Source organism: Oncorhynchus keta, chromosome 33 (assembly GCF_023373465.1).
Source record: "Oncorhynchus keta strain PuntledgeMale-10-30-2019 chromosome 33, Oket_V2, whole genome shotgun sequence".
In the NCBI taxonomy this organism is placed as follows: domain Eukaryota; kingdom Metazoa; phylum Chordata; class Actinopteri; order Salmoniformes; family Salmonidae; genus Oncorhynchus; species Oncorhynchus keta.
In genome coordinates this window covers 15477768-15501552 of record NC_068453.1, presented here as the reverse complement: position 1 = coordinate 15501552, position 23785 = coordinate 15477768, and the positions used below count along the sequence as shown (strand labels likewise).

At 41.7% G+C, this 23785-nt stretch overlaps 2 protein-coding genes across 9 annotated transcripts; one reads left to right on the top strand and one right to left on the bottom strand.

Annotated features, from left to right (window-relative positions):
• Positions 1-1181: 1181 nt before the first annotated feature.
• LOC118366271 (suppressor of cytokine signaling 2-like) lies at positions 1182-9915 on the bottom strand. 7 transcript variants are annotated; one of them, XM_035748814.2, is made up of 5 exons: positions 9720-9915; positions 9350-9409; positions 8516-8553; positions 7900-8169; positions 1182-3326 (listed from the first exon to the last, which is right to left on the bottom strand). In XM_035748814.2, the coding sequence occupies exons 4-5, from the start codon at positions 8024-8026 to the stop codon at positions 2851-2853; spliced, it is 603 nt and encodes a 200-aa protein (XP_035604707.1). In that variant the 5' UTR covers positions 8027-8169; positions 8516-8553; positions 9350-9409; positions 9720-9915; the 3' UTR covers positions 1182-2850. The 7 variants fall into 7 exon arrangements, with proteins under 7 accessions (XP_035604707.1, XP_035604709.1, XP_035604708.1 ...); XM_035748816.2 differs by having other exon boundaries at positions 9730-9915; XM_035748815.2 differs by having other exon boundaries at positions 9735-9915.
• A 3551-nt stretch (positions 9916-13466) lies between these two features.
• Positions 13467-23743, top strand: LOC118366269 (condensin-2 complex subunit H2-like). Of its 2 annotated transcripts, XM_035748805.2 has the most exons (19): positions 13467-13610; positions 14055-14169; positions 14408-14509; positions 15134-15195; positions 16280-16361; positions 16487-16555; positions 16726-16805; positions 16987-17153; positions 17431-17576; positions 20777-20878; positions 21010-21073; positions 21195-21296; positions 21377-21421; positions 21521-21591; positions 21680-21866; positions 22152-22201; positions 22327-22428; positions 22568-22717; positions 22956-23743. In XM_035748805.2, exons 2-19 carry the CDS (start codon positions 14062-14064, stop codon positions 23094-23096), a joined length of 1830 nt encoding a protein of 609 aa, XP_035604698.1. In that variant the 5' UTR covers positions 13467-13610; positions 14055-14061; the 3' UTR covers positions 23097-23743. The 2 variants fall into 2 exon arrangements, with proteins under 2 accessions (XP_035604698.1, XP_035604699.1); XM_035748806.2 differs by lacking the exons at positions 15134-15195; positions 16280-16361.
• The last annotated feature ends 42 nt before the right edge of the window (positions 23744-23785 follow it).

Below are 23785 nucleotides of genomic sequence, written 5' to 3'. Positions count from 1 at the left end.
ATAACCTGTTCCTCTGTCATGTAATGAAACAAGTGTTATGCCTCTTAGTGATGTATTATAAAAGTAGTTGACAGATGTGCAGGTGACTTGAAGTATATAACACAAAGAGACAAGGCACACACATTAGCAAGATGTAATTTGTTAGCAATCAGTTATGAATGCAACATAGGAACATATTCCAAAGCTGCCTCTCCAATAGCACTTCTTGCCCCTTATCAAGAATTGTTCTCAGACCCAGTAGATTTCAGAAAAATGCTTTCTGCTACTGTCTGGACACAAAATCAGTCCATATTGAGTGTTCAGATAGTGTTACCAAACAGGCAGGTTTCCCAACCTGCTAAATTTAAACCTTTCTCCTCGCTTACTGGGGTTAATATAGTTTGGGACTGGGGAAGGTGACAACCTGCAGGTACAGCAGCAAACATCACTACACTACCGGCCTTTCCATCATGCGACCACTACAGAACAAACAGTCCCTATAGAAAGTGTAAGCATGGGCGCGGGGCTTAAATTCTCATTCTGCTCCACATGCAGAATACGATCTAATACCCAGCCTGATCTCATCAAACCAGCACTAGCTAGGGACGGCCCAGAGCTAAGCAGGCTGCAGCCGCTGTGCCCCACACAGTGTAAGCCACTGTACTGTGAGCAAGGATGGATCCAACATGCACTACATAAAGCTGCAGGTGGAAATTTAACATATAGCCTACTGAAATTATTTAATTGGAAATGGCTTCAATTCAGTCTACTCCAATCGGCACCTTTGAACAGCATTTTGTATCTGCTGCTAAGAGGAATATTATTTCAGGACAACTCAACATTCCAGAACATTCATTTACAGAACTATATTCTGCAGAACAGACATGAGGCGCTGTCTTGCATCAAATTCTAGCCGCTCCATTTATCTGCCTCAGCCAAGTCTAAACGGCGCATCCTGCTGTGGAAGCCGCAGGAATGCAACCAACTAACCCACAGAGACCAGCGCTGTTGCGAGCCAAGGCAGGTCTCAGTAGCAGGAATCGATTGTTTTAGTGGCCGATGGGCTGGTTCTATTATGTTTAATTTCAAACAAAAACAATACTGGGGCCCCATCCCTGTGCCCCCTCAACGTTGACCCAACCTCTTGCCCCAGAGCCTACAGCTAAATTTAAACTGAAAATAATCTTCACACAGAGAGAAGACTCACTGCTAAGTTTTATTTTTCTGGTTTCCTCACAGAGAAAGTAAAACACTTGTATTTAAGCACCATACGAAAACAGTAAATGTCATGATCATGTATCAAGAGTGATTTCTGGAATATTCTGCGAGAATTGTTCACACTGAACCTTCTGTAAATTGAGAATGACTCAAACAATACACAGGAGCGCCATGACACCCCTGCATTATTGCCTCCCAAATCACAGAATTGAGGCTGATAAAACATGCTTTATTTGTAACTTTTATAGGAAACACAGTAGAACAATCAATAAATACTTGCAATATGTTGATTAAAATAAGATTCACGTTGAGCCAATGAAAACCCCTGGGCGAACATCCAATATGCGCTTGGAAAGGTAATTCCTTCTTATAACACAGCCATAATAGCTAGACATTATATACAGCCTGTGTCTAATGAAGGTCTAGTTCTGAGGTGTGAGCATCAACTTGCTCAAGGGCATTTTCTATTGAAAGAAAATGCAGTGATGAAGTAGATGTTTCACAGAAGGGATGCGTAGTGGGAGCAACATCCAGGTTTGAGAACTTCCTGAAATCAATTATTTTTAACCTCTTAGCAGGAGGAGACAGTGAGAGAGATACCATCAGAGTTGAAGACTGTAAATTGCTTGTGCTTTATCAAAATAAAAATCGGAACTGAGTGAACATAAAAAAAAAAAAGAAAGATCAGTGTTGGGGAAGCTACACTGAAAATAGTTTACCAAGTTACCAATTACTTCACACTGGAAGAAGCTACATTTATAGCTTACTTAACTAAAGTGATTGTGAAAAATGTGTTCACTACATCCAAACTGCTACGTTAAAAAAACAAAACAACCTGGACTCAAATATTCAGCCCTATTAAACACCAAAACGCTTTCAAGTGACAATTAAGTAGGTCTGATGCCAAAAAAGTAGTTCTGGACAATTTTACACAAAGAAAATAAATGGGTTGTGTGTAGTTCCAGTAGTTTGCTACACGCAAAAAAGTAATACCAAGATTTATTTGAAACTACCTCAAAGCTACTGAACATTTTAGTTAAATGACATCCCAGCACCGCACCTTCTTATAATTACAGTACAAAAAAAATGTAAAAAAGAGAATATGAACAAACATAATTCAGAATGAAAGTGGATACCTTGTCAGATGCTCATGTCTCAGACATGAGGCAGATTATGAAAAGTAACAAAGCTTGGAAACAAGAAAAAAAAAAAAAAAGTGCGCTAACGCTAACTGCCACCCCTCCTGGGTCTCGTTCAGAAGGGTCTGAAACCCTGTTACCTGAGCTGGTCTGCAGGCAGGGTATACCACCACTTGAACAAAAATTTGCACCAGTTTCAGAGATTATGAACATGACCTGGGTCTGAAATCAACCCTTAGCTCCAACTCCTAAGCCCTTTTTGATGAACAACTGTAGCACTAAAGGAACTGGAAGGGTGTAGTAATATGGGAGATATTCCACCTAGCTTCCTGAGGATTAGATGACTGACTTGGCTCTAACCATATTGCTCAACATCAATCCTTCCAGAAGTACAGGGGCCGTCAAGCCATGTCTAGTGGTTGGGGCTAAAGGGAGACTTCAGACTGGGTGATAGCCACTACATGGCAGGTGCAGTGCTCTCTACCCCACACCACATCTGGGATTCGTAGTCCTACTATACATTGTAACTGTAGTCCGTAAGGTAGATTTTTAGCCTGTTGGGTAAAGGCAGCTCCTGCACCTGCCTTGTGGCGTTGTTGATGGCGATACGGGACAGGTGCTGTAGAGAGGGCGTGGCAGTGTACACAGGCTTGGTCAGGAGCAGCTGAACCGTCCCGTTGGGTGGGGCCAGGGACTGCGATGCCCCTGACGGCCTTTTACTGGTAGTCCTGGACAGCTGCACGTAGTGTTCCACCAGGTGCACCACACTGTCAAACTGCTTGAGCTTGGGCCTGATCAGCACCACCGAATCCAGTTTAAACTTGCCCTCCTTGTACTCGATTCGCAAGTTGGTGGGGCCGGCAGAGGTCATGGCAGAGATGGTGAACAGGTAGTCCCTCTGGGAGCTATCACGCAACAGGAAGGTGCCCTCCGATGCATCCTGGAGAATCTCTTTGGCTTCGTTGGCAGTCAGGCTGCCCCAGTACCAGCCTGTTAGGAGAGAAACACACATGCATTAGCACAAGGAGACAGGACAAAACACTGGGCTACTCAAACAAAACAAGATCCCTTTTAATGATAACAGACGGTAATCCAAATCAAAAGGTCATACACAAACATGTGCACAGTTAGAAGCTGTACAACTAAACCTGAATTTAAGCTTTAACCTAAAAAAAATAAAATAAAAAAATCCCTCTATCCTGTCCACAGGAATTTTAAAACAAATTCCACTGGGTTAACATGTTAAATTCTCACAATTTATGTAGTGACTTTTGCAGTAAAATGTAGGAGGGGAATCTCTGCAGTTAGCGTACACTGCAGCAGCAACTGTCTGCCATCTCCAACCCCCCCTCCACACAAACTTAAAAACTTAAGTTTGACTGGATTTGTGAAGGTTAGAAATTCTCCAGTACTTGAATGCCGAGCGTCAAGTCTGGAGGAAACTTGGCACCATCTTAAGGTAAAGCATGGTGGTGGCAGTATAATGCTGTGGGGATGTTTGAGTGGCAGGGACTGGGAGACTAGTCAGGATCGAGGAAAAGTATAGAGAGATCCTTGATGAAAACCTGTTCCAGAGCACTTAAGACCTCAGACTGGGGCGAAGGGTCATCTTCCAACAGGAGAACAACCCTAAGCACACAGCCAAGACAACACAGGAGTGGTCCAGTTAGAACATCTCTAGAGAGACTTGGAAATAGCTGTGCTGCTCCACATCCAACCCGACAAGAGCTTGAGAGGATCTGCAGAGAAGAATGGGAGAACTCACAAATACAGGTGTGCTTGTAGCCTCATACCCAAGAAGAATAGAGGCTGTAATCACTGTGCTTTAACAAGGGTCTGAATACTTATCACATTTACATATAAAAAAAAAAGTAGCTTTCTCATTATGGGGTAGTGTGTAGATTGTTATTTTCATAATTTTTAGAATAAGGCTGTAATGTAACATCTTATCTTATTATTATATATTATTATTATATTATCTTGAAATGGGTCAAAGGGTCTGAATAGACAGTCAAAAGTTGACATCAGTCAAGGGTCTTTATTTTTATTTTTACTATATTTATTTTTTATTTTTACTATATTGTAGAATAATAGTGAAGATAACACTATGAAATAACACATATGGAATCATGTCCAGATAGCAGATGTTCTGAAAGAGCTGCAAAACCTGGACCCGTACAAATCAGCTGGGCTTGACAATCTGGACCCGCTATTTCTGAAACTATCTGCCGCCATTGTCGCAACCCCTATCACCAGCCTGTTCAACCTCTCTTTCATATCGTCTGAGATCCCCAAGGATTGGAAAGCTGCCGCAGTCATCCCCCTCTTCAAAGGAGGAGACACCCTGGACCCAAACTGCTATAGACCTATATCCATCCTGCCCTGCCTATCTAAGGTCCGAAAGCCAAGTCAACAAACAGGTCACTGACCATCTCGAAATCCCACCGTACCTTCTCCGCTTGCAATCTGGTTTCCGAATCACGGTGCACCTCAGCCACACTCAAGGTACTAAATGATATCCCCCCATCGATAAAAGACAGTACTGTGCAGCCGTCTTTAGATGACTCTGTCAATCACCAAATTCTTATCGGCAGACTCAACAGCCTCGGTTTTCGGATGACTGCCTTGCCTGGATGTCTTTGCAGACAGAGTTCAGTGTGTCAAATCAGAGGGCATGCTGTCCGGTCCTCTGGCAGTCTCTATGGGGGTGCCACAGGGTTCAATTCTCGGGCGACTCTTTTCTCTGTATATATCAATGATGTTGCTCTTGCTATTCCCTGATCCACCTCTACGCAGACGACACCATTCTATATACTTCTGGCCCGTCATTGGACACTGTGCTATCAAACCTCAAACGAGCTTCAATGCCATACAGCACTCCTTCCGTGGCCTCCAACTGCTCTTAAACGAGTAAAACCAAATGCATGCTTTTCAACCGATCGCTGCCTGCACCCGCATGCCCGACTAGCATCACCACCCTGGATGGTTCCAACCTTGAATATGTGGACATCTATAAGTACCTAGGTGTCTGGCTAGACTGCAAACTCTCCTTCCAGACTCATCAAACATCTCAATCAAAAATCAAATCCAGAGTCGGCTTTCTATTCCAAACAAAGCCTCCTTCACTCACGCTGCCAAGCTTACCCTAGTAAAACTGACTATCCTACCGATCCTCGATGGCGATGTCATCTACAAAATGGCTTCCAACACTCTACTCAGCAAACTGGATGCAGTCTATCACAGTGCCATCCGTTTTGTCACTAAAGCACCTTATACCACCCACCACTGCGACTTGTATGCTCTAGTGGCTGGCCCTCACTACATATTCGTCGCCAGACCCACTGGCTCCAGGTCATTTACAAGTCCATGCTAGGTAAAGCTCCGCCTTATCTCAGTTCACTGGTCATGGCAACACCCATCCATTAGCACGCGCTCCAGCAGGTGTATCTCACTGATAAACACCTCAAGTTCCAGTACTCTGCTGCCTGTGACTGGGGTAGTGCAAAAATCGCTGAAGTTGTTATCTCCCTCACCAACTTCAAACATCAGCTATTTAGAATAAGATCGCTGCAGCTGTATAGTCTATAGGTAAATAGCTCACCCTTTTTCACCTGCCTCATTCCCATACTGTTTTTATACTGTTTTTATTTATTTACTTTTCTGCTCTTTTGCACACCAATATCTCTACCTGTACATGCCCATCTGATCATTTATCACTCAGTGTTAATCTGCAAAATTGTATTATTCGCCTACCTCCTCATGCCTTTGCACACATTGTATATAGATTGCCCATTTTTTTCTACTGTGTTATTGACTTGCTAATTGTTTACTCCATGTGTAACTCTGTTGTCTGTTCACACTGCTATGCTTTATCTTGGCCAGGTCGCAGTTGCAAATGAGAACTTGTTCTCAACTAGCCTACCTGGTTAAATAAAGGTGAAATAAAAATAAAAAATGTAGTAACCAAAAAGTGTTAAATCAAAATATATATTTCAGATTCTTCAAAGTACACACCCTTTGCCATGGGTGGGCCTGGGAGGACATTGGACCACCCACAGCTACACCCATGTCCATGAAATTTCAATTTACTGACTCAGTTAAAATTGTTGTATATTATTTTTGGTATAGAATTTATTGGATATAAACTACAGTAAATCAGCACCAAGTGATTTATTCCCATGTATAGAGAAACATGATCGAATCAAATGTTAACAAAGTTTGAAATTACGTTTTAGTTAAATATCTGTTTGGGCTTCTTGAGGTCAATTTGCAGTTAACTAATGTAATGGTTTCTGGCCCCCGACCATCCACTAAAGAAAACTTTTATAAAATCGTCTCGCAGCTGAATCTAGTTGATGATCCCTAATTTAGTGTATGTTCTGTATTTACACTTGAGATATCGCTTTTCAACAGTAAAAAGTTCACACAACTATGTCTTTCTTTATTACTGTGACTAAGGCAATACAAAGGGGAAGCCGTCCTATGTGCTTTGCTCAGAAAAATAAAAATTCTACTTCATATTCATCACCAACAGGTGAAAAGTACACTGTTTTTAGTAAAAAGTGTTTCCAATGACAAACCAATTAGTAAGCAATGTCTCCTAATAATTGGAGATGTCATTGAAAACACTTAACTGCCATCTTCACATATGTTGATGAAAATGAAGTTACATTTTTTTATTTCCCTTTAATGGTAATACATGCCTCTTAAAATACTTTCTTTCTTTGAATAGCCCACATGTCTACCTAATAAATGAACACCTCCATTTTAAGATCACAGCTTTTTGTGCATCTCTTATAAATAATGATCCGCTCCACAGCATTCCCATAATGGGAATTCTATAAATGCATTAACAGCATTTGAAGTGAAACATATGGTTCATTAGAAAGTAAATTAACACAATGCTTGTGACTTAATTAAGAAAAAAGGTACATAAACGCCGAACATATGAATATAGGCAAATTGTATTAATTCATAGACATGTTCTGAGAATTCTCATTTGAATGCGTCTAATTGTACAAGAAGAAAGGCGTCAACTCACAGCATATAACAAAATATACATTCTGCGACTTGAAAACAAAGTGAAGTGTCTAACAGTACCTCGTGCACGAATTACTACGAATTTCAAGACACTAAACAAGTTACTGTTCAGGATAAATAAGGGTGAAATGCATTCATTGTACGATGAAATACCAAGTGTGCCTTGTTTAGTCATTTTCAACCATGCATAATGAGTACAGACAGTGCGTACAGCATGACCGCATGCATATCGTGCTAGATATGGGCACGAGCATGCAGATGAGGTTACTTTCAAACTAGTTTGCTTTACAATCACTCGTTCTCAGGGCCATAGAGGATGCATGACTTGAGTTGTATTACAAAAAAAATATTTTGAAAGTTAAGCTCTCGTTGATTTGTAATTCAGAAATGCTATTGACAGTCATGCTCGTTTGTATGGAACGGTACTAGTAAAACTGTACTAGAACGCTGAAAATAGGAACATAATCAGGTCGAAATGTGTGTGGATGTAATCTAAAACTATAAAATGAGGACATGCACTCACCTGTATTTTTAAGGTCTTTCATAGTCTGAGCGATGCGAGTCTCGTCGGAATCTACAACCCGTGACACAGTATCCGTTCTTCTCTCGTTTTCGATGGTATCCGTGGATTCGGGTGAGTGGCAGGTCATTGGGGAACCACCCGAAATTGCCCAGCCGTAGGCCAAAAGTCATCCGATAAAATGCAAAAATATTCCCCAGAAGACAGGCAGTTGCCCCACAGTCGCAAAACCAGTTTCTTCTGCAAGTTTCTTCTCGAATCTTATGTATCGTCCTGTAAATTAATAAATACAACACACGTAAATTAAGTTTAGTCACGGACATTCGTGCTAAATAACAGCTAACATTACATTATAACATATCCGTTAGGTGCTTGACTCCAGCCAACCGAGTCATGGACTGTTCGCGCTGCTATCGTACCGCAAGCGGTAACAATGCACCATCAGGACCCTGAAGAGCTTCTACCCCCAAGCCAAATAGCTATCTGCATTGAACCACCTTTGCACTAACGCATCACAAACGGCTGCTGATGAGATATATATATATATATATATATCTATACACACACACATCTCCTGCTGACTACTAATTTTACCCCTACAGTGATCTACCTCAATTACCTCGTACAGCCTGCACATCAACTCGGTACTGGTACCCCCTGTAACATGGAAATATAGCCGTGTGAGAACCCTAACCCCATAAAAGGCGTGTAGTAATTGCATTTCTTGCTGATATGAAAGATGTTTCCAAATCGTACAGCAAGTGAAGCGTTTTAACGTTCAGAACGAGCGTCGGGGTTCGAACTCCCCTGCCAGAAGATACTTCAGTAGGCACTAAAGGTAGTTGATGTATATGAATGGGGTTACGTTTGCAAAAGCTTTTTTAAAACATGGCAAGTAAGGGAGCAACGAAACAAAGTGGACACTGAAAAGCCTAATTCAGTGACTTGATAAATCTTCAATAAAACAATGTGCAATAGGCTCGATGTTTACCGTTCACTTAAATGCTCGATGTATTACAATTGCTGCGTGGAAATTAAAGATTAGGAAACGTTTGTCCGCATTCAAATATAAAAAAACTGATTACGGAACGTTCTGCGAAATCGACTACTTCTTGGAAATTGCAATGGCAGTTAAAACTCACTATATGCAGGACAGGGGATACTGGAAACAGAAATCCCCATCATCAGCCTTGTTCGGTGTTTGCAGCTTGTCTATTGTAGCAATGTTTATTTGATTTTTTTGTGTAGGCTACATTAAAGCCTACATTGTGGTCGTGTAAATGTGCAACGTTTTTAAATAACCACTGTCCTACAGCCAATAAAGCACGTGCCATCGACTATTGCGTATGTTCACAACACATTTCTAAATTTACAGTTTAGCTATCTAATGCTGACTAGCTACTTTACAAAGTAAATATACTATGAACAGAGAGTTACATGAATGAAATCTCACCTATTTGCGAGTGGATCCAGCACCAAACGACTACCGATGATAATACAAATACACTTCTCCCTAAAGAAAAAAGGGGACTAAGATGAATAAACAAAGCACAAAACCGCTCGTTAGCTATACACTTCCATGGAACAGCTAGCTAGTTTAGCCATGTCGATCACACTGACAGATTACATAGCTAGGGATTTCCATGTTGTATTATTTATGTTCTGTCGGGCTAATCAATCAGTTGTCATTTTGGCGATGGCAAACAAACTCAGAATATTTTTCCAACCAGTGGTGCAAAACAGGCAATGACAACGTCTCGCGACCGAGGCAAGTCGGCACGACTCGCTCACTGCTGGTAATGTTCAGATTTAAAACACCATACAGAAAGTCACCAAACCACGCTTGTCTTGTTTTTGGTACAGATCCCAATGACAGTCTTTTCCGCGGCGTTGAATCCCCTTCCTTCGGTATGTGTTTTTAATAACCAAATCCCCATTAAACCCACAGCTACACACAAAATACCGATTTCCAAGAACTTTCCAGGAATCGCGTCACGTGGTGTAGAGCGCAACCATTTTTAAGGTAGTGCCAACTGCCAAGCCAGCTGCACCTCATGAATACAATTGCGTGCGCGCGCGCGCACACGTGTATGAGAGCGAATGGAAGAAAGAGAGCGAGTGGGAGAGCGGGAGAGAGAGATACAAAATTCCAAGAAAATCCTTTCGAAGAAACCTACATTTTCATGGAAACCATGAAGTGTCCGGTTCTAAACCCCAACCCGCCTGTTGTTATAGGCTACAATAAACATGCAATCCCATTTTAAATGGGATTGTGTCCGAATAATTAGTCTAACTAACTTTTTAATTAACCACCTTATTTGTTTGCCTTTGAATATACCGAGTCTTTGTTGGGGACTCACACGTGCTGTTATGCAGGCATAACATTGATTAATGATGGTCATTAAAGATGTAGGGTCCTAGTCAAAATGGGCGCGCTGTCCGCTGGGACTGCCGCCCCAGAGGAGAGATGGATGGGGTGCGGACGCAGCAGGAAAGACGAGCAGGTTCAGGGCCTCAAATCACTTTACACAACAAGTGCATGCTATTTGATAAATGTATGACCTTACTTAGCAATTAGGCCTGGATCCCTGAAAGACTTTGACAAATAGGCCTCCTGCTTGGCTTCATCATCAAACATGCAATAGGGCTAGGGAGAAGATGCAATGCAATAGGTCTGAAAGGAGAATATCACTCACATAGACTGTTATAAAGGCCCTGAAGGGCATCACTATATGTGTGTCGGAAAAGGTATTATGGTTCTGTGGACAATGCTTGGGCATCATAGGCTAGTCTAGCCTATCACTATCACCTGGGGGTATGCTGGCGGTCCCTATATAATAAGTAGTTGAAAAAGGTTATGGGTGGGATTATCCATTCTCTGTACTTTGTACAAAAGTATGGGTTCAAACACAAATTTCTGCCCGACATAGAATTTAACGCAAGGGTTAACAGTGTTGGGGAGTGGCGATTAGCGAACTCCAAGGTAGACTAGTTCAACTCGTAATTTCACTACATTTTGCAGGCGCTTGGTGGTATTGAGCTAATTCAAACCTTAGTCTTTTTTTCAGTAGTTAATTAGCCCTTTTAGCAAAAATGGTCTTACTACTTTGGCATCAAACCTGACTAATTCTCACATGAAACATGTTTTGCAATAGGCTAAATGACATGTTCTGTGAACAGCTGACTCCCGAGTAATCTGTTTTTAAAATTTGTTGTCCGACATTTCATGTTTAGATATGACAATTTTTCGCGAAGTAGTTTGAATGTAGTGACTTTAGTTGCTTTACTTCTTGCAGTGTGAAGTACGCCTAATTGGTAGCTTGGTAAACTATATTTTTTTTAGAATAGTTTCCCCACCACTGGTTAAAAACTGAACCAAAATAAATGCTTTTCATGCATGGGTTATATAGAGCACATGCTTGAGGCAAAGTCAAATAACATTGTGAATTAGGCCAATAAAAGTTGAAAATGTATACATCAACTGGAGAAGTTTTGCATAAAACGAAATGTTGCATGTTGCATATTTTTTGTGCATATTTAAAAAAAAATGTTTAACCTTTATTTAACTAGGCAAGTCAGTTAAGAACAAATTATTATGTACAATGATGGCCTACCAAAAGTAAAAAGGCCTCCTTCAGGGATGGGGGCTAGGATTAAAAATAATACAAAAAATATATATAACTATAGGACAAAACACACATCACGACAAGAGAGACAACACATTGGCTGATGTTTTGGTATTTCGATACCAAATCAGAAGTGGTTAATATGACACAGGCGCTCCTTTGATTTCAAAACGATAACTAAAGGCTGCGTTTCCACAGGCTGCCAAATTCTGATATAAACATGTTCAAATGATTGACAAGATATTTGATCTGATTATGAAAAATATCAGATTTGAGCTATCTGTGTGAACGCCGCCTTACTGGCCACAAGCATCTAACGTCACACTTATTCAAGGATGGTTTGTAAATATAAAATCCAAGTGCTCCATCTTTCGGTGAGAAGGGTCCTTCACTCACGCAGCCAAACATACCCTAGTAAAACTGACGATCCTACCGATCCTCGACTTCGGCGATGTCATTTACAAAATAGCCTCTAACACTCTACTCAGCAAACTGGATGCAGTCTATCACAGTGCCATCCGTTTTGTCACCAAAGCCCCATATACCACTGTTAGAGTTGCGTAAATTCAAATCTGGTATCAGGATAAATATAACAATGAGTCACCGATTTTATACTATGTATTTTTTATTAGCTAAGTAATAAATGGCAAATGCAACTTTCGTATATACGGGCTCACTGTAATACCACGCTGGGCAGAACAGAGAACTGACAAGACGTATGTAAAACAGTATTCTTTATACTGTGATAGACAGTTCCAACACGTCTGTTGGCCTATCACAGTAGAGACTGGGCGTGGTTTAAACTTGCTCAGCCTATTGCAGGCGCTCAGGCGGGTCCCCGCCTCTTGGCGCTTCTGTTGATAGATGTGAAGAACATCCCGGCTCTCATGCTACATACCGTTATCTCGCACCTGGCTCCTGTTATCTAACAAAAGACCGCTTGTTCTCGCAACACCACGCTCTGAATGTGCCACCCCTAACTCATTGCACAGTTCCTGTCTTTTTTCCATCATGAAAAAGGCCCATGGCCCTGAAGCTTTTAACAATGTTTCAAGTCAGCTATGTTGCATAACACATACATACATCCACACAAGCCAACAGCAGATAATATTCAATCATATATATGGTAATGGCTATAATGTAAAACACAGGATCAAACACCACCCACCACTGCGACCTGAATGCTCTAATGCTCTCGCTACATATTCGTCGCCAGACCCACTGGCTCCAGGTCATCTATAAATCTTTACTAGGTAAAGCCCCGCCTTATCTCAGCTCACTGGTCACGATAACAATACCTACCCGTAGCTCGCACTCCAGCAGGTATATGTCACTGGTCATCCCCAAAACCAACACCCCCTTTGGCCGCCTTTCCTTCCAGTTCTCTGCTACCAATGACTGGAACGAATTGCAAAAATCGCTGAATCTGGAGACTTATATTTCCCTCACTAACTTTAAACATCAGCTATCCGAGCAGCTAACCAATCGCTGCAGCTGTACATAGCCCATCTGTAAAAAACCCACCCATCCCCATATTGTTTTTATTTACTTTTCTGCTCTTTTGCACACCAGTATTTCTACTTGCACACCATCATCTGCACATATATCACTCCAGTGTTAATTTGCTAAATTGTAATTACTTGCTACTATGGCCTATTTATTGTCTTACCTCCTTGCACGCCATTTGCACACACTGTATATAGACTTGTTTATTCCATGTGCAACTCTGTGTTGTTGTTTGTGTCGCACTGCTTTGCTTTATCTTGGCCAGGTCGCAGTTGTAAATGAGAACTTGTTCTCAACTAGCCTACCTCGCTAAATAAAGGTGAAATTTTAAAAAAGGATACAGGTTGTTTTTTTGTGGTACTTCCGCCAGTAGATGGCAGCAAACCGCAAAAACCCTGGCTCTGTTGACGTCGACGTCAGAGAGGAAACTTAATCGGCGAATAAGAAAATCTCGCGCTAATATAAAAAGAAAATGGTGGACGCGCGGATTTTTTGAAAGGGCTCCAAAGTTTATCAACACATATTACATGTTTTTAAATTTGGGACACCTTTGTCTTTTGTGAATCAACGCCTACAGTGATTGTGAGTCTCATAACATTTAATGTATGTTTGTGTTAAAACATTTTGGTAGCTGGCTAACGTTACAGTCAGTACTACTAGTAGGTTATTTTTTGTATTTTACTAGGCAAGTCAGTTAAATAATAAATTATTATTTTCAATGACGGCCTAGGAGAACTGCCTGTTCAGGGGCAGAACAACAGATTTTTACGTTGTCTGCTCGTGGATTCGATCTTGCAACCTTTCGGTTACAAGTCTAACGCTCTAACCACTTGGCTTCCTGCAGCCCCGGTTAGTTCGTTAGCAACTATATAAACAAAATTATAATTTTCTGTGAATTTAAACGTTCTCTAGCTCGATAGCTAAATGTCAACCCATCTAGTTTGTAGATAGCTACTGAATAAAGTGTTAGCTCTTCTAAAAATCACACCGATTCAAATCTGACATGATTTGATCTCTCATTTTAAGGGGAGCCATGGACACAGTGGAGACTCGATTCACCCATTTGTTGCAGCCTATCCGGGAGCTCACGAAAAACTGGGACATTGATGTAGCCTCGCAGTTGGCAGATTATCTAGAGGAGGTAGGAATGAGCCCGTGGCATGCACTATGGGGCAAATCATGTAAACAAAATAGACATAAAGTACTGTATTAACAACAATGTTGTGTGTCAACACACAAACACAGCCTTGAATTGAGTCGCTAAATGGGTTGAAAATCACACAGACCAAGGCTGGAGTAGACTGTTAAGAAAGCTTGTCCTCTCACACATTGCTATACACTGCACTTACCACTGTCATTTTGTCTCTCTGGTCTGGCAGTTGGATGAGATGTGCATCTCCTTCAACGGGGGCAAAACCACTCTTAACTTTGCAGAGGCAGCGCTGCTCATACAAGGCTCAGCATGCATTTACAGCAAGAAGGTGAGAAGTTGTTTGGTAGAAAAGAAGAACATCATAGGCTGGTTTCATATAATATTCCTGACTTGTTGTCCAAAAGTAACTATGTGATCCAGAGAATTTTACCGTTTTAAAACTCGTTTCCTGCAATTCTACACATCTTGTCAAGGGGCTGAGAGAGAGAACATTCAGATTTAAAGCTAATTTCCTTCAATTCTTCTACACATTTTGCCATGGGGCTGAGATAAATTGCACTTTTAATGTTAATTTTCTGCAATGCTACACTTTTTTGCCATGGCTTATGCAATCTATCTGAGTGACTCAACATTATAACAAAATCAACTGTCTAGTCAACTGCATGACTGTCTCATTTTTATTTTAGTGATTGTTAGTTGTCAAAGATGATATATATATATTTTAAACATATAGGTCCATTATCTTTTCTACACAGTTTATATCTGGCTTAAGTGGTTTCAGTTTACACAAAGTTTTCCATTCCTCAAATTATTTTCAAAACAAAATCATATAATTCTTTTATCACATTTTTTTTGGGGGGGAGGCAACAATTTAGCAGGCGGCTACTGCTAAATCAATATAGGGGAAACACTTTATTAAAATGCATTATTTTGTTATTATTGTTTGATTCAGGTGGAGCATTTGTACAACCTGGTGTACCAAACTCTGGACTACATCAATGACAGAAACAAGAAGTAAGTACAGTGCCTTCAGAAAGTATTCACACCCCTTGACTTTTTCCACATTTTGTTGTTACAGCCGGAATTAAAAATGGATTAAGCTGAGATTTTGTCACTGGCCTACACACAATATCCCATAATGTCAAAGTGGAATTATGTTTTTAGACATTTTTACAAATAAATAAGAAATGAAAAGCTGAAATGTCTTGAGTCAATAACTATTCAACCCATTTATGGCCAGCATAAATAAGTTCAGGAGTAAATATGTGCTTATTGTGATTCTTGAATGACTACTTCATCTCTGTACCACACATGGTTCCAAAGTCGAGCAGTGAATTTCAAACACAGAAAGGCAGTGACAAGGCAGTGAAAAGAAGGAAGCCTGTACAAAATATCAATATTCCAAAACATGCATCCTGTTTGCATCTAAAGTAAAACTGCAAACAAATATGTCAAATAAAATAACTTTATGTCCTGAAGACAAAGCATTGGCCTAGTTATAGTAGACTTAAATTGGCTTTAAAATCTATGGCAAGGCCTGAAAATGTCTGTCTAGCAATGATCAACAACCAACTTGATAAAGTTTGAAGAATTAAAAAAATAATGTGAAAATATTGTACAATCCAAGTGTGCAAAGATCTTAGAGACTTACCCAGAAAGACTCACAGCTGTAATCACTGCCAAAGGTGATTCTAACATGCTAATTCTAATATGTAAATGAGATATTTCAGTATTTCATTTTCAAAAATGTCTAGAAACATGCTTTCACTTTGTCATTATGTGGTATTGTGTGTAGATGGGTGAGAGGGGGGGGATTTGGGGTTTTAGGCTGTGTTTCTGTATAGCACTTTGTGACATTGGCTGATGTGAAAAGGGCTTTATAAAATACATTTTTAGATTGAATCAATTTTGAATTCCGGCTGTTGCGCAACACAATGTGGAATAAGTCGAGGGGTATGAATACTTTCGGAAGGCACTGTACCCTGCCACGCTCCCTGTGAACACACACAGGCCCACTCAAGCCACCAGTCTTCATGCTGCTCTGCTTCTTCACTTCCTTTCCCATTGAGTTAAAGGGATTTGTACCTGTCATTTTCAGGAAAGAGAAACGAGCAGTGACATTTGGAGAGGATGGCACGGATGGGGCCTCATCCAACAATGCTAATGATGATGACGGCGGGGTAACAGTGTGACAGTTGGGCGAGGGAACCCTGGCCAAAGAGAGCCATAGGGTGTGTGTAGCAGGATTTAGTTCTGGCCCAACACTGTTATCACCTGATTTTACTGATGTTTGTTGTTCCCCCAGTTTGAATCCTTAGACCAGGATACAACAGATGTCTCCCTGCAGTCAGAGATGAAGAATGAGGCCAACACAGTGAGTGTCCCCCTCTGGAAACATTTAACCCTTTATAAAGGTTAAAAAAATATATAAAAAATGCCCCCCAGAATGTACAATATATTGATTGATGTTTCAATCAGACTAAATTATCTGTGTGTGTATCCATAATCCTATCTGTGTAAATTATTGCCCTGTGTGTTCCTTAGAATGTGGACGTGGCCCCTCTTCCCCCAGAGTCTCTGATTCCTCCTGAGGCGTTTGAGAAACAGAAGCTGCTTCTCATTAGGTGGGTTCCAAGTCCACGGCCTAAACCGCCCTCAACATGATGAACTTTTCTGTAGAATAACTATAAAACATTATAAGCCTTGCCATATGTAGCAGCCTTACTTTTTGATGGAACACATTACTTCAGAGGGCTGTCGTATCAATGTTTGTTTGTGTATTTTCCCTGTTTGTATGTGCTGCAGTCTGAAAGGAGAGGTGCTGGGCAGCTGTAAGGACTTCAGGATGAACTTGTTCTCTCCGGACACCCTGGGTATCATCCGCCTCTTCCTGGCCTCCTCTCAGTCCCACTTCCTCAGGGACGCCCTGTCTGACGCACCCCTGGTCCCCGTCACCCTGTTCGGGCACCAAGGTAGAGATGGATACAGTATATCGACAGTTGTACATTACTGTGTCTAGGTCTATATACTGTACACAACTGTAGTCAAGCCAAAACAGCCGAATGATCATACAAAACACCCCATAGATTTGGTTTCTCTGGGGGCGTTTGTGATGTGTTTTGCCTCCAACAGAGCACTAAATCCCATACCATGTTGCAAGGACCAGCTGAAATGGAATATACAGTTCTTTAATGTGTATTTCTAAGCTATGGCTGGGTGTTGACTTCCTTATTGTTGTTGTGTGTCCAGATGACGCAGAGCTTGCAGCAGGGGATGCCATGTCGGGCGTTGCCAGGGACGATAGTGCTGATGCCGGTGCGGAGAACTTCCTGACCCTGGAGGACAACGGGATGGAGATGGACCAGGGACCTGAGGAACATATTGACAGACACCAGGTAGGAACGTAGAAATATCTCTCTTACACACACACATACTCCTGCACATATATATATATATGAATACTTTCTGAAGGCAATATATATATATATATATATATATTGCCTTCAGAAAGTATTCACACCCCTTGACTTTTTCCACATTTTGTTGTCACAGCCTGAATTTAAAACACACAATACCTCATAATGTCAAAGTAGAATTGTGTTTTCTGAAATTTTCATAAATGAATAAAAAATTAAAAGCTGAAATGTTTTGAGTCAATAAGTATTCAAGCCCTTTGTTATGGCAAGCCTAAGTTCAGCAGTAAAATTCTTATCAAATTGTATTAGTCACATGGGCCGAATACAACAGGTTTAAGTTTCACCTTAGTGAAATGCTTATTTACGAGTCCCTAACCAACAATGCAGTAAAAAATAAATAATAAGAAATAAAAGGAACAAGTAATTAAAGTGCAGCAGTTAAATAACAATAGCGAGACTATATACAGGGGGTACCGGTACAGAGTCAACTTGCAGGGGGACCGATTAGTTGAGGTAATATGTACATGTCGGTAGAGTTATTAAAGGGACTATGCATAGATGATAACAACAGAGAGTAGCAGTAGTGTAAGGGGGGGGCAATGCAAATAGTCTGGGTGGCCATTTGATTAGATGTTCAGGAGTGTTATGGCTTGGGGGTAGAAGCTGTTTTGAAGCCTCTTGGACCTAGACTTGGTGCTCCGGTACCGCTTGCCGTGTGGTAGCAGAGAGAACAGTCTATGACTAGGGTGGCTGGAGTCTAGCACCTAACGGATATGGTATAATGTAACGTTAGCTGTTATCTAGCTATTTTTAGGGCCTTCCTCTGACACTGCTTGGTATAGAGGTCCTGGATGGCAGGAAGCTTGGCCCCAGTGATGTACTGGGCCTTACGCACTACCCTCTGTAGAGCCTTGTGGTTGGAGGCAGAGCAGTTGCCATACCAGGCAGTGATGCCACACCAGGCAATGAACCAGTCAGGATGCTCTCGATGGTGCAGCTGTAGAACCTTTTGAGGATCTGAGGAACCATGCAAAATCTTTTCAGTCTTGTGAGGGGGAATGGGTTTTGTCGTGCCCGCTTCACGACTGTCTTAGTGTGTTTGGACCATGACAATGGTGATGTGGACACCAAGGAACTTGAAACTCTCAACTTGCTCCACTACATCCCCGTCCTTGAGAATGGAGGTGTGCTCGGTCCTCCTTTCTCATGTAGTCCACAATCATCTCCTTTGTCTTGATCACGTTGAAGGAGAGGTTCTTGTCCTGGCACCACACGGCCAGGTCTCTGACCTCCCTATTGGCTGTCTCGTTGTTGTCGGTGATCAGGCCTACCACTGTCGGCAAAACTTAATGATTGTGTTGGAGTCGTGCCTGGCCGTGGAGTCATGAGTGAACAGGGAGTACAGGAGGGGACTGAGCACGGACCCCTGAGGGGCCCCTGTGTTGAGGATTAGCGTGGTGGATGTGTTGTTACCTACCCTTATCACCTGGGGGTGGTAAGGCCCATCAGGAAGTCCATGATCCAGTTGCAGAGGGAGGTGTTTAGTCCCAGGGTCCTTCGCTTAGTGATGAGCTTTGAGGGCACTATGGTGTTGAACGCTGAGCTGTAGTCAATGAATAGTATTCTCACATAGGTGTTCCTTTTGTCCAAGTGGGAAAGGGCAGTGTGGAATGCAATACCAATTGCATCATCTGTGGATCTGATAGGGCTGTACGCAAATTGGAGTGAGTCTAGTCACTTAAGTGGCATGGACTCACTCTGTGTGTTACAATAGTGTTTAACATGATTTTTGAATGACTACCTCATCTCTGTACCCCACACAAACAATTATCTGTGAGGTCCCTCAGTCGAGCAGTGAATTTCAAACACAGATTCAACCACTCGCAAAGGTCCCCTATTGGTAGATGGGAAGAAAATAAATGAAAAGCAGACATTGAATATCCCTTTGGACATGGTGAAGTTATTAATTATACTTGAATGGTGTATCAATACACCCAGTCACTACAAAGATACAGGCGTCCTTCCTATCTCAGTTTCCGGACAGGAAGGAAACTGCTCAGGGATTTCATCGTGAGGCCAATGGGGGCTTTAAAACAGCTACATAGTTTAGTGGCTGTGATAGGAGAAAACTGAGCATGGATCAACAACATTGTAGTTACTCTACAATACTAACCCAATTGACAGAGCGAAACGAAGGAAATCTATAGAAGATACAAATATTCCAAATCATGCATCCAGTTTGCAATAAGGCACTAAAGTAATACTGCAAAAAGTGTGGCAAAGCAATTCACCTTTTGTCCGGAATACATGTCATGTTTGGGGCAAATCTAATACAACACATTACTTAGTACTGCTCTCCATATTTTGAACCATATTGGTGGCTGCATCATGTTATGGGTATGCTTGTAATCATTAAGGACTAACGGGTTTTTGAGGATATAAAATCAATGGAATGGAGCTAAGCACAGGCAAAATCCTAGAGGAAAACTTGGTTCAGCCTGCTTTCCACCAGACACTGGGAGAACAATTCACCTTTCATTAGGGCAAAAACCTAACACAAGGCCAAACCTATACTGGAGTTGCTTACCAAGAAGACACTGAATCTTCCTGAGTGGCTGAATTACATTTTTGACTTAAATCTGCTTGTAGAGCTAAGGCAAGACATGAAAATGGTTGTCTAGCAATGCTCAACAACCAATCTGACAGAGCTTGAAGAATGTAGAAAAAAATATTGGCAAATATTGTACAATCCAGGTGTGCAAAGCGCTTAGATACTTACCCAAAAATACTTACATCTATAATCGCTGCCAAAGGTGATTCTAACGTGTTAACTCAGGAGTGTGGATACTTATATAAATGAGATATTTAATTTTCAATAAATTTAAAAAAAGACAGCATTTTTTTCACTTTGTCATTATGGGGTATTTAATATATTTTGAATTCAGGCTGAAATACAACAAAATGTGGAATAAGACCATGGTTTTGAATACTTTCCAAATGCACTGTATATACATGCATACCTGCATAGGAACCATAGGTTTCACACATGCCTAGTTCCATTGCAGCTAGTAACCCCTTTATTGTAGCCCTTTTATGGGACCTTGTGTTGAATTGCGTACGATTTTGTATTATCATGTGTTCTGTTTATTGATGTCTTGTTCTAACTTGTTCTCTCACAGGCCCCCAGTGAAGGGAGGCTGTTGAGGGAGAGGAGAGGAGTCCAGCAGCTCTCTGAGGAGGAGCAGAAGAAACTGAGGAAGGAGGAGGAGAGGGCCCAGACGGTACGGTTACCCGTCACAACCACAGACACGGGGGATAAACCACCATACATTTCCAGATAAAAAATAACCATTCTAGTACACACTTAGTTTTTTGTTGTTGTCTTTGTGATGTGAGGATTGTTGTGATGCAGGCAAACATGTGGAGGTTACATGACCTTTATGATACAGTGGGCGAGGACAAGCCTCTGAAAACAGGTGAGGAAACATTTTCCTATCGATGAGATACTGTCCAACTGACTCTTACTCACTGAGAGGATGTCAGTGTATTTTCTATGAGGGGTCCTGTCTGTGTTAAATGTGTGTTCTTTCACCATAGGAAGATGTTATAAGGTTCCTCCGGGTTTGGATGATTCTGGGAAGCGAAAAAGGAAAGGCCTCTCTGCGCTGCAAGACTTCTGGACCTGGTACACTGGAACCTGTAAGTAGTGTGTGTTGGTGTTTTTATGAAGACTATGACTCGGATGGAATATACCTGACAAATGCCTCCTCTTGTTGCAGATGACCCCCGTGAACCCAGGCTAAAGAATGGACCCACGTATACAGGTAAGGGTGGATCTCATAACTAAATGACAGGAGATAGAGGCGTTATCTTTTCAACCCTCGATTATTTGGCGCTTACAGCAAGTGGTATTTCTGTTACAGACTTGAACTACATCTATATGAGTCAAATGAAAGACAAGCTGAAGACCCAGAAGAGGATTCTTGGAAAAACAGTATGTGTTTGTACTGCTATGGGTCATGATGCACGAAGCATTTGTTGCTGTTTTTATGTACTGAACATACAACCTTTTGCCCTTACAGGGTGTGTTTGTGTCTGACGAGGAGCTGAGAAGGACGTACCTGCAGCTGGACAAGAGAGAAGAGGAGTTAGAGGGCCTCAGACACCACGACCTGCTAGGCCTGCTCGATGACCTCTCTGACAACGAACATGACCCTTTGACTGATGAAGCCCCGGCTGACTTCCTGAGTGGACAGGACTTCGTACCAGGTAGACACTGTCCTTGTCTGTCTTTCTATCTCTCAGACCACATTCACTCCTGCTATTAACTGCACATATTCTAAGGCAAGGTGTAAACAGAGCCATGAGGTCTCGACTGTGTGACTGTCGAGTTGGACTAATGTATTAGTGTCACTCCACAATGATATGTTACTTGACAACACAAAACACAGATGTTAAAACCACAACTCAGGAAAGTTTTAAGACACTTGTAGGCAATCCTAGGCAAAGATGGTATAGTTCTGAGTATGTTTACAATGTTTCTGTCGCTGCCAGGGGCAGACATGGACGGACTGAGTTACGAAGACCTGGTGAAGAAGAGTGTGGTACGTATATACGGGCTCAATGAGCCAGTCTTTCTGGGTCATGTTACAGCGAGAAATACTAGAGGGTTCTGTGTAGCTAGTCACTGATGTTCCTGATGCCCCCCCCCCCTTCCTTCATATTTCAGGAGCAGTTCCTAGTGAACTCCCAGGGTTATGCCCAGGAGACGGCTCTGTCGAAAAGAGTGAAGGAATGGGAGGATAAAATACGACCGGAACTCACCTATCAGGTAAGATTCAATGGCTTACTTTACAGACATTTTGCTGTAGATCAAGTATCTATTCTATTCTAATGGAAAATTATATCATTGTTCACCCCGTTGGTGATTTCTAGTGTTGGCTAAACCTCCTGACCCCATGTCTCTGTAGGAGGTGCGTGCTACCTTTGACATCCATGACTATGGGGATAGGATCGTAGCGGCTTTGAGCAGTGTGGGCCAGAGGAGGACCTTCTCCTCTATAGTCCACGGCATGGACAACTTCGAGGCCTGCAAGTACATGCTGGCTTCCCTTCAACTGGTGAGTGTGTGTGTGATTGTGCTGTATTCAATTCATTCAATCTAATCAAGCATAATCAGCCACTGTCTGGATTTTAGTCTGACACTGAACACTTGATATTTCGAGATACTTGATTTTATTGAATGACAAATGAGTTTGATAGCTTCTAGTTCAAGGTGTATTTGTCTACAGTAACTCCCATTACTCTACCATCAGGACACTGTGCCATCAGGTTATTATCATGCTCTCTCCTCTTCAGGCCAACGACTACACAGTGGAGATCGACAGGAGTGAGGGTCTCGAGGAAAGCATCGACACCATGGGACTCACTCTGCTCAGCAAACACCGGGCCAACCAACGATTCAAGAAAGCCCCTGCAGCAACCTCCGACCCTATATGACCCAGACATCTCCTGATCCTGTGTGTGTGTGCGCTCTTGCCTCCTACTGACTCCGTGGGGGACTAGAGACCCATTACTCTGAAACGTGGTACGCACTCCTGTGTGTGACGCCACTTGTGCCTACCGGACCACTGGTACTGACCTGCTCTATCAACAACCTGGCTGCACCTATTCTCTCCTCACGTACTTGCTCTTTAGTTTCACCCCCCTGTCTATTGTTTGATCTTTGGTGTCTCTGTCCTCTGTATGTCTTGTCTGTGTGTATCATGTCTGTGTATTCCTCTGGTTCTGTCAAGAGAAATAATCTCTCTTTACCTCATTCATCTGCATCTACACAATATATTTACCAGATGTGGCACTCAGGGTATGTTGGTAGTATTGACTGACCCTAAGAATTATCACCCTGTTTACAATGTTTGCCTTCGTATCTATGACAATTCTATACGTTGGTTTTTATTTGCATATTTGTCCAAGTGGTGTAGAACTCCTACATTTTCAGATGAGAGGACTTTTAAGAAAAATGTGATCATTCAAGAGAACAACCTAAATTGGGAAATTATGTTTCACTGGTTTGTAAGGAAATTATATAGATTTTTTTACAATGGCCAAAAACGTGTATAAAATAAAACGAGCATGTAGATTTCAAAGATTATATGAAGAGACTTTCAATATTGCAACACCTAGTAGTG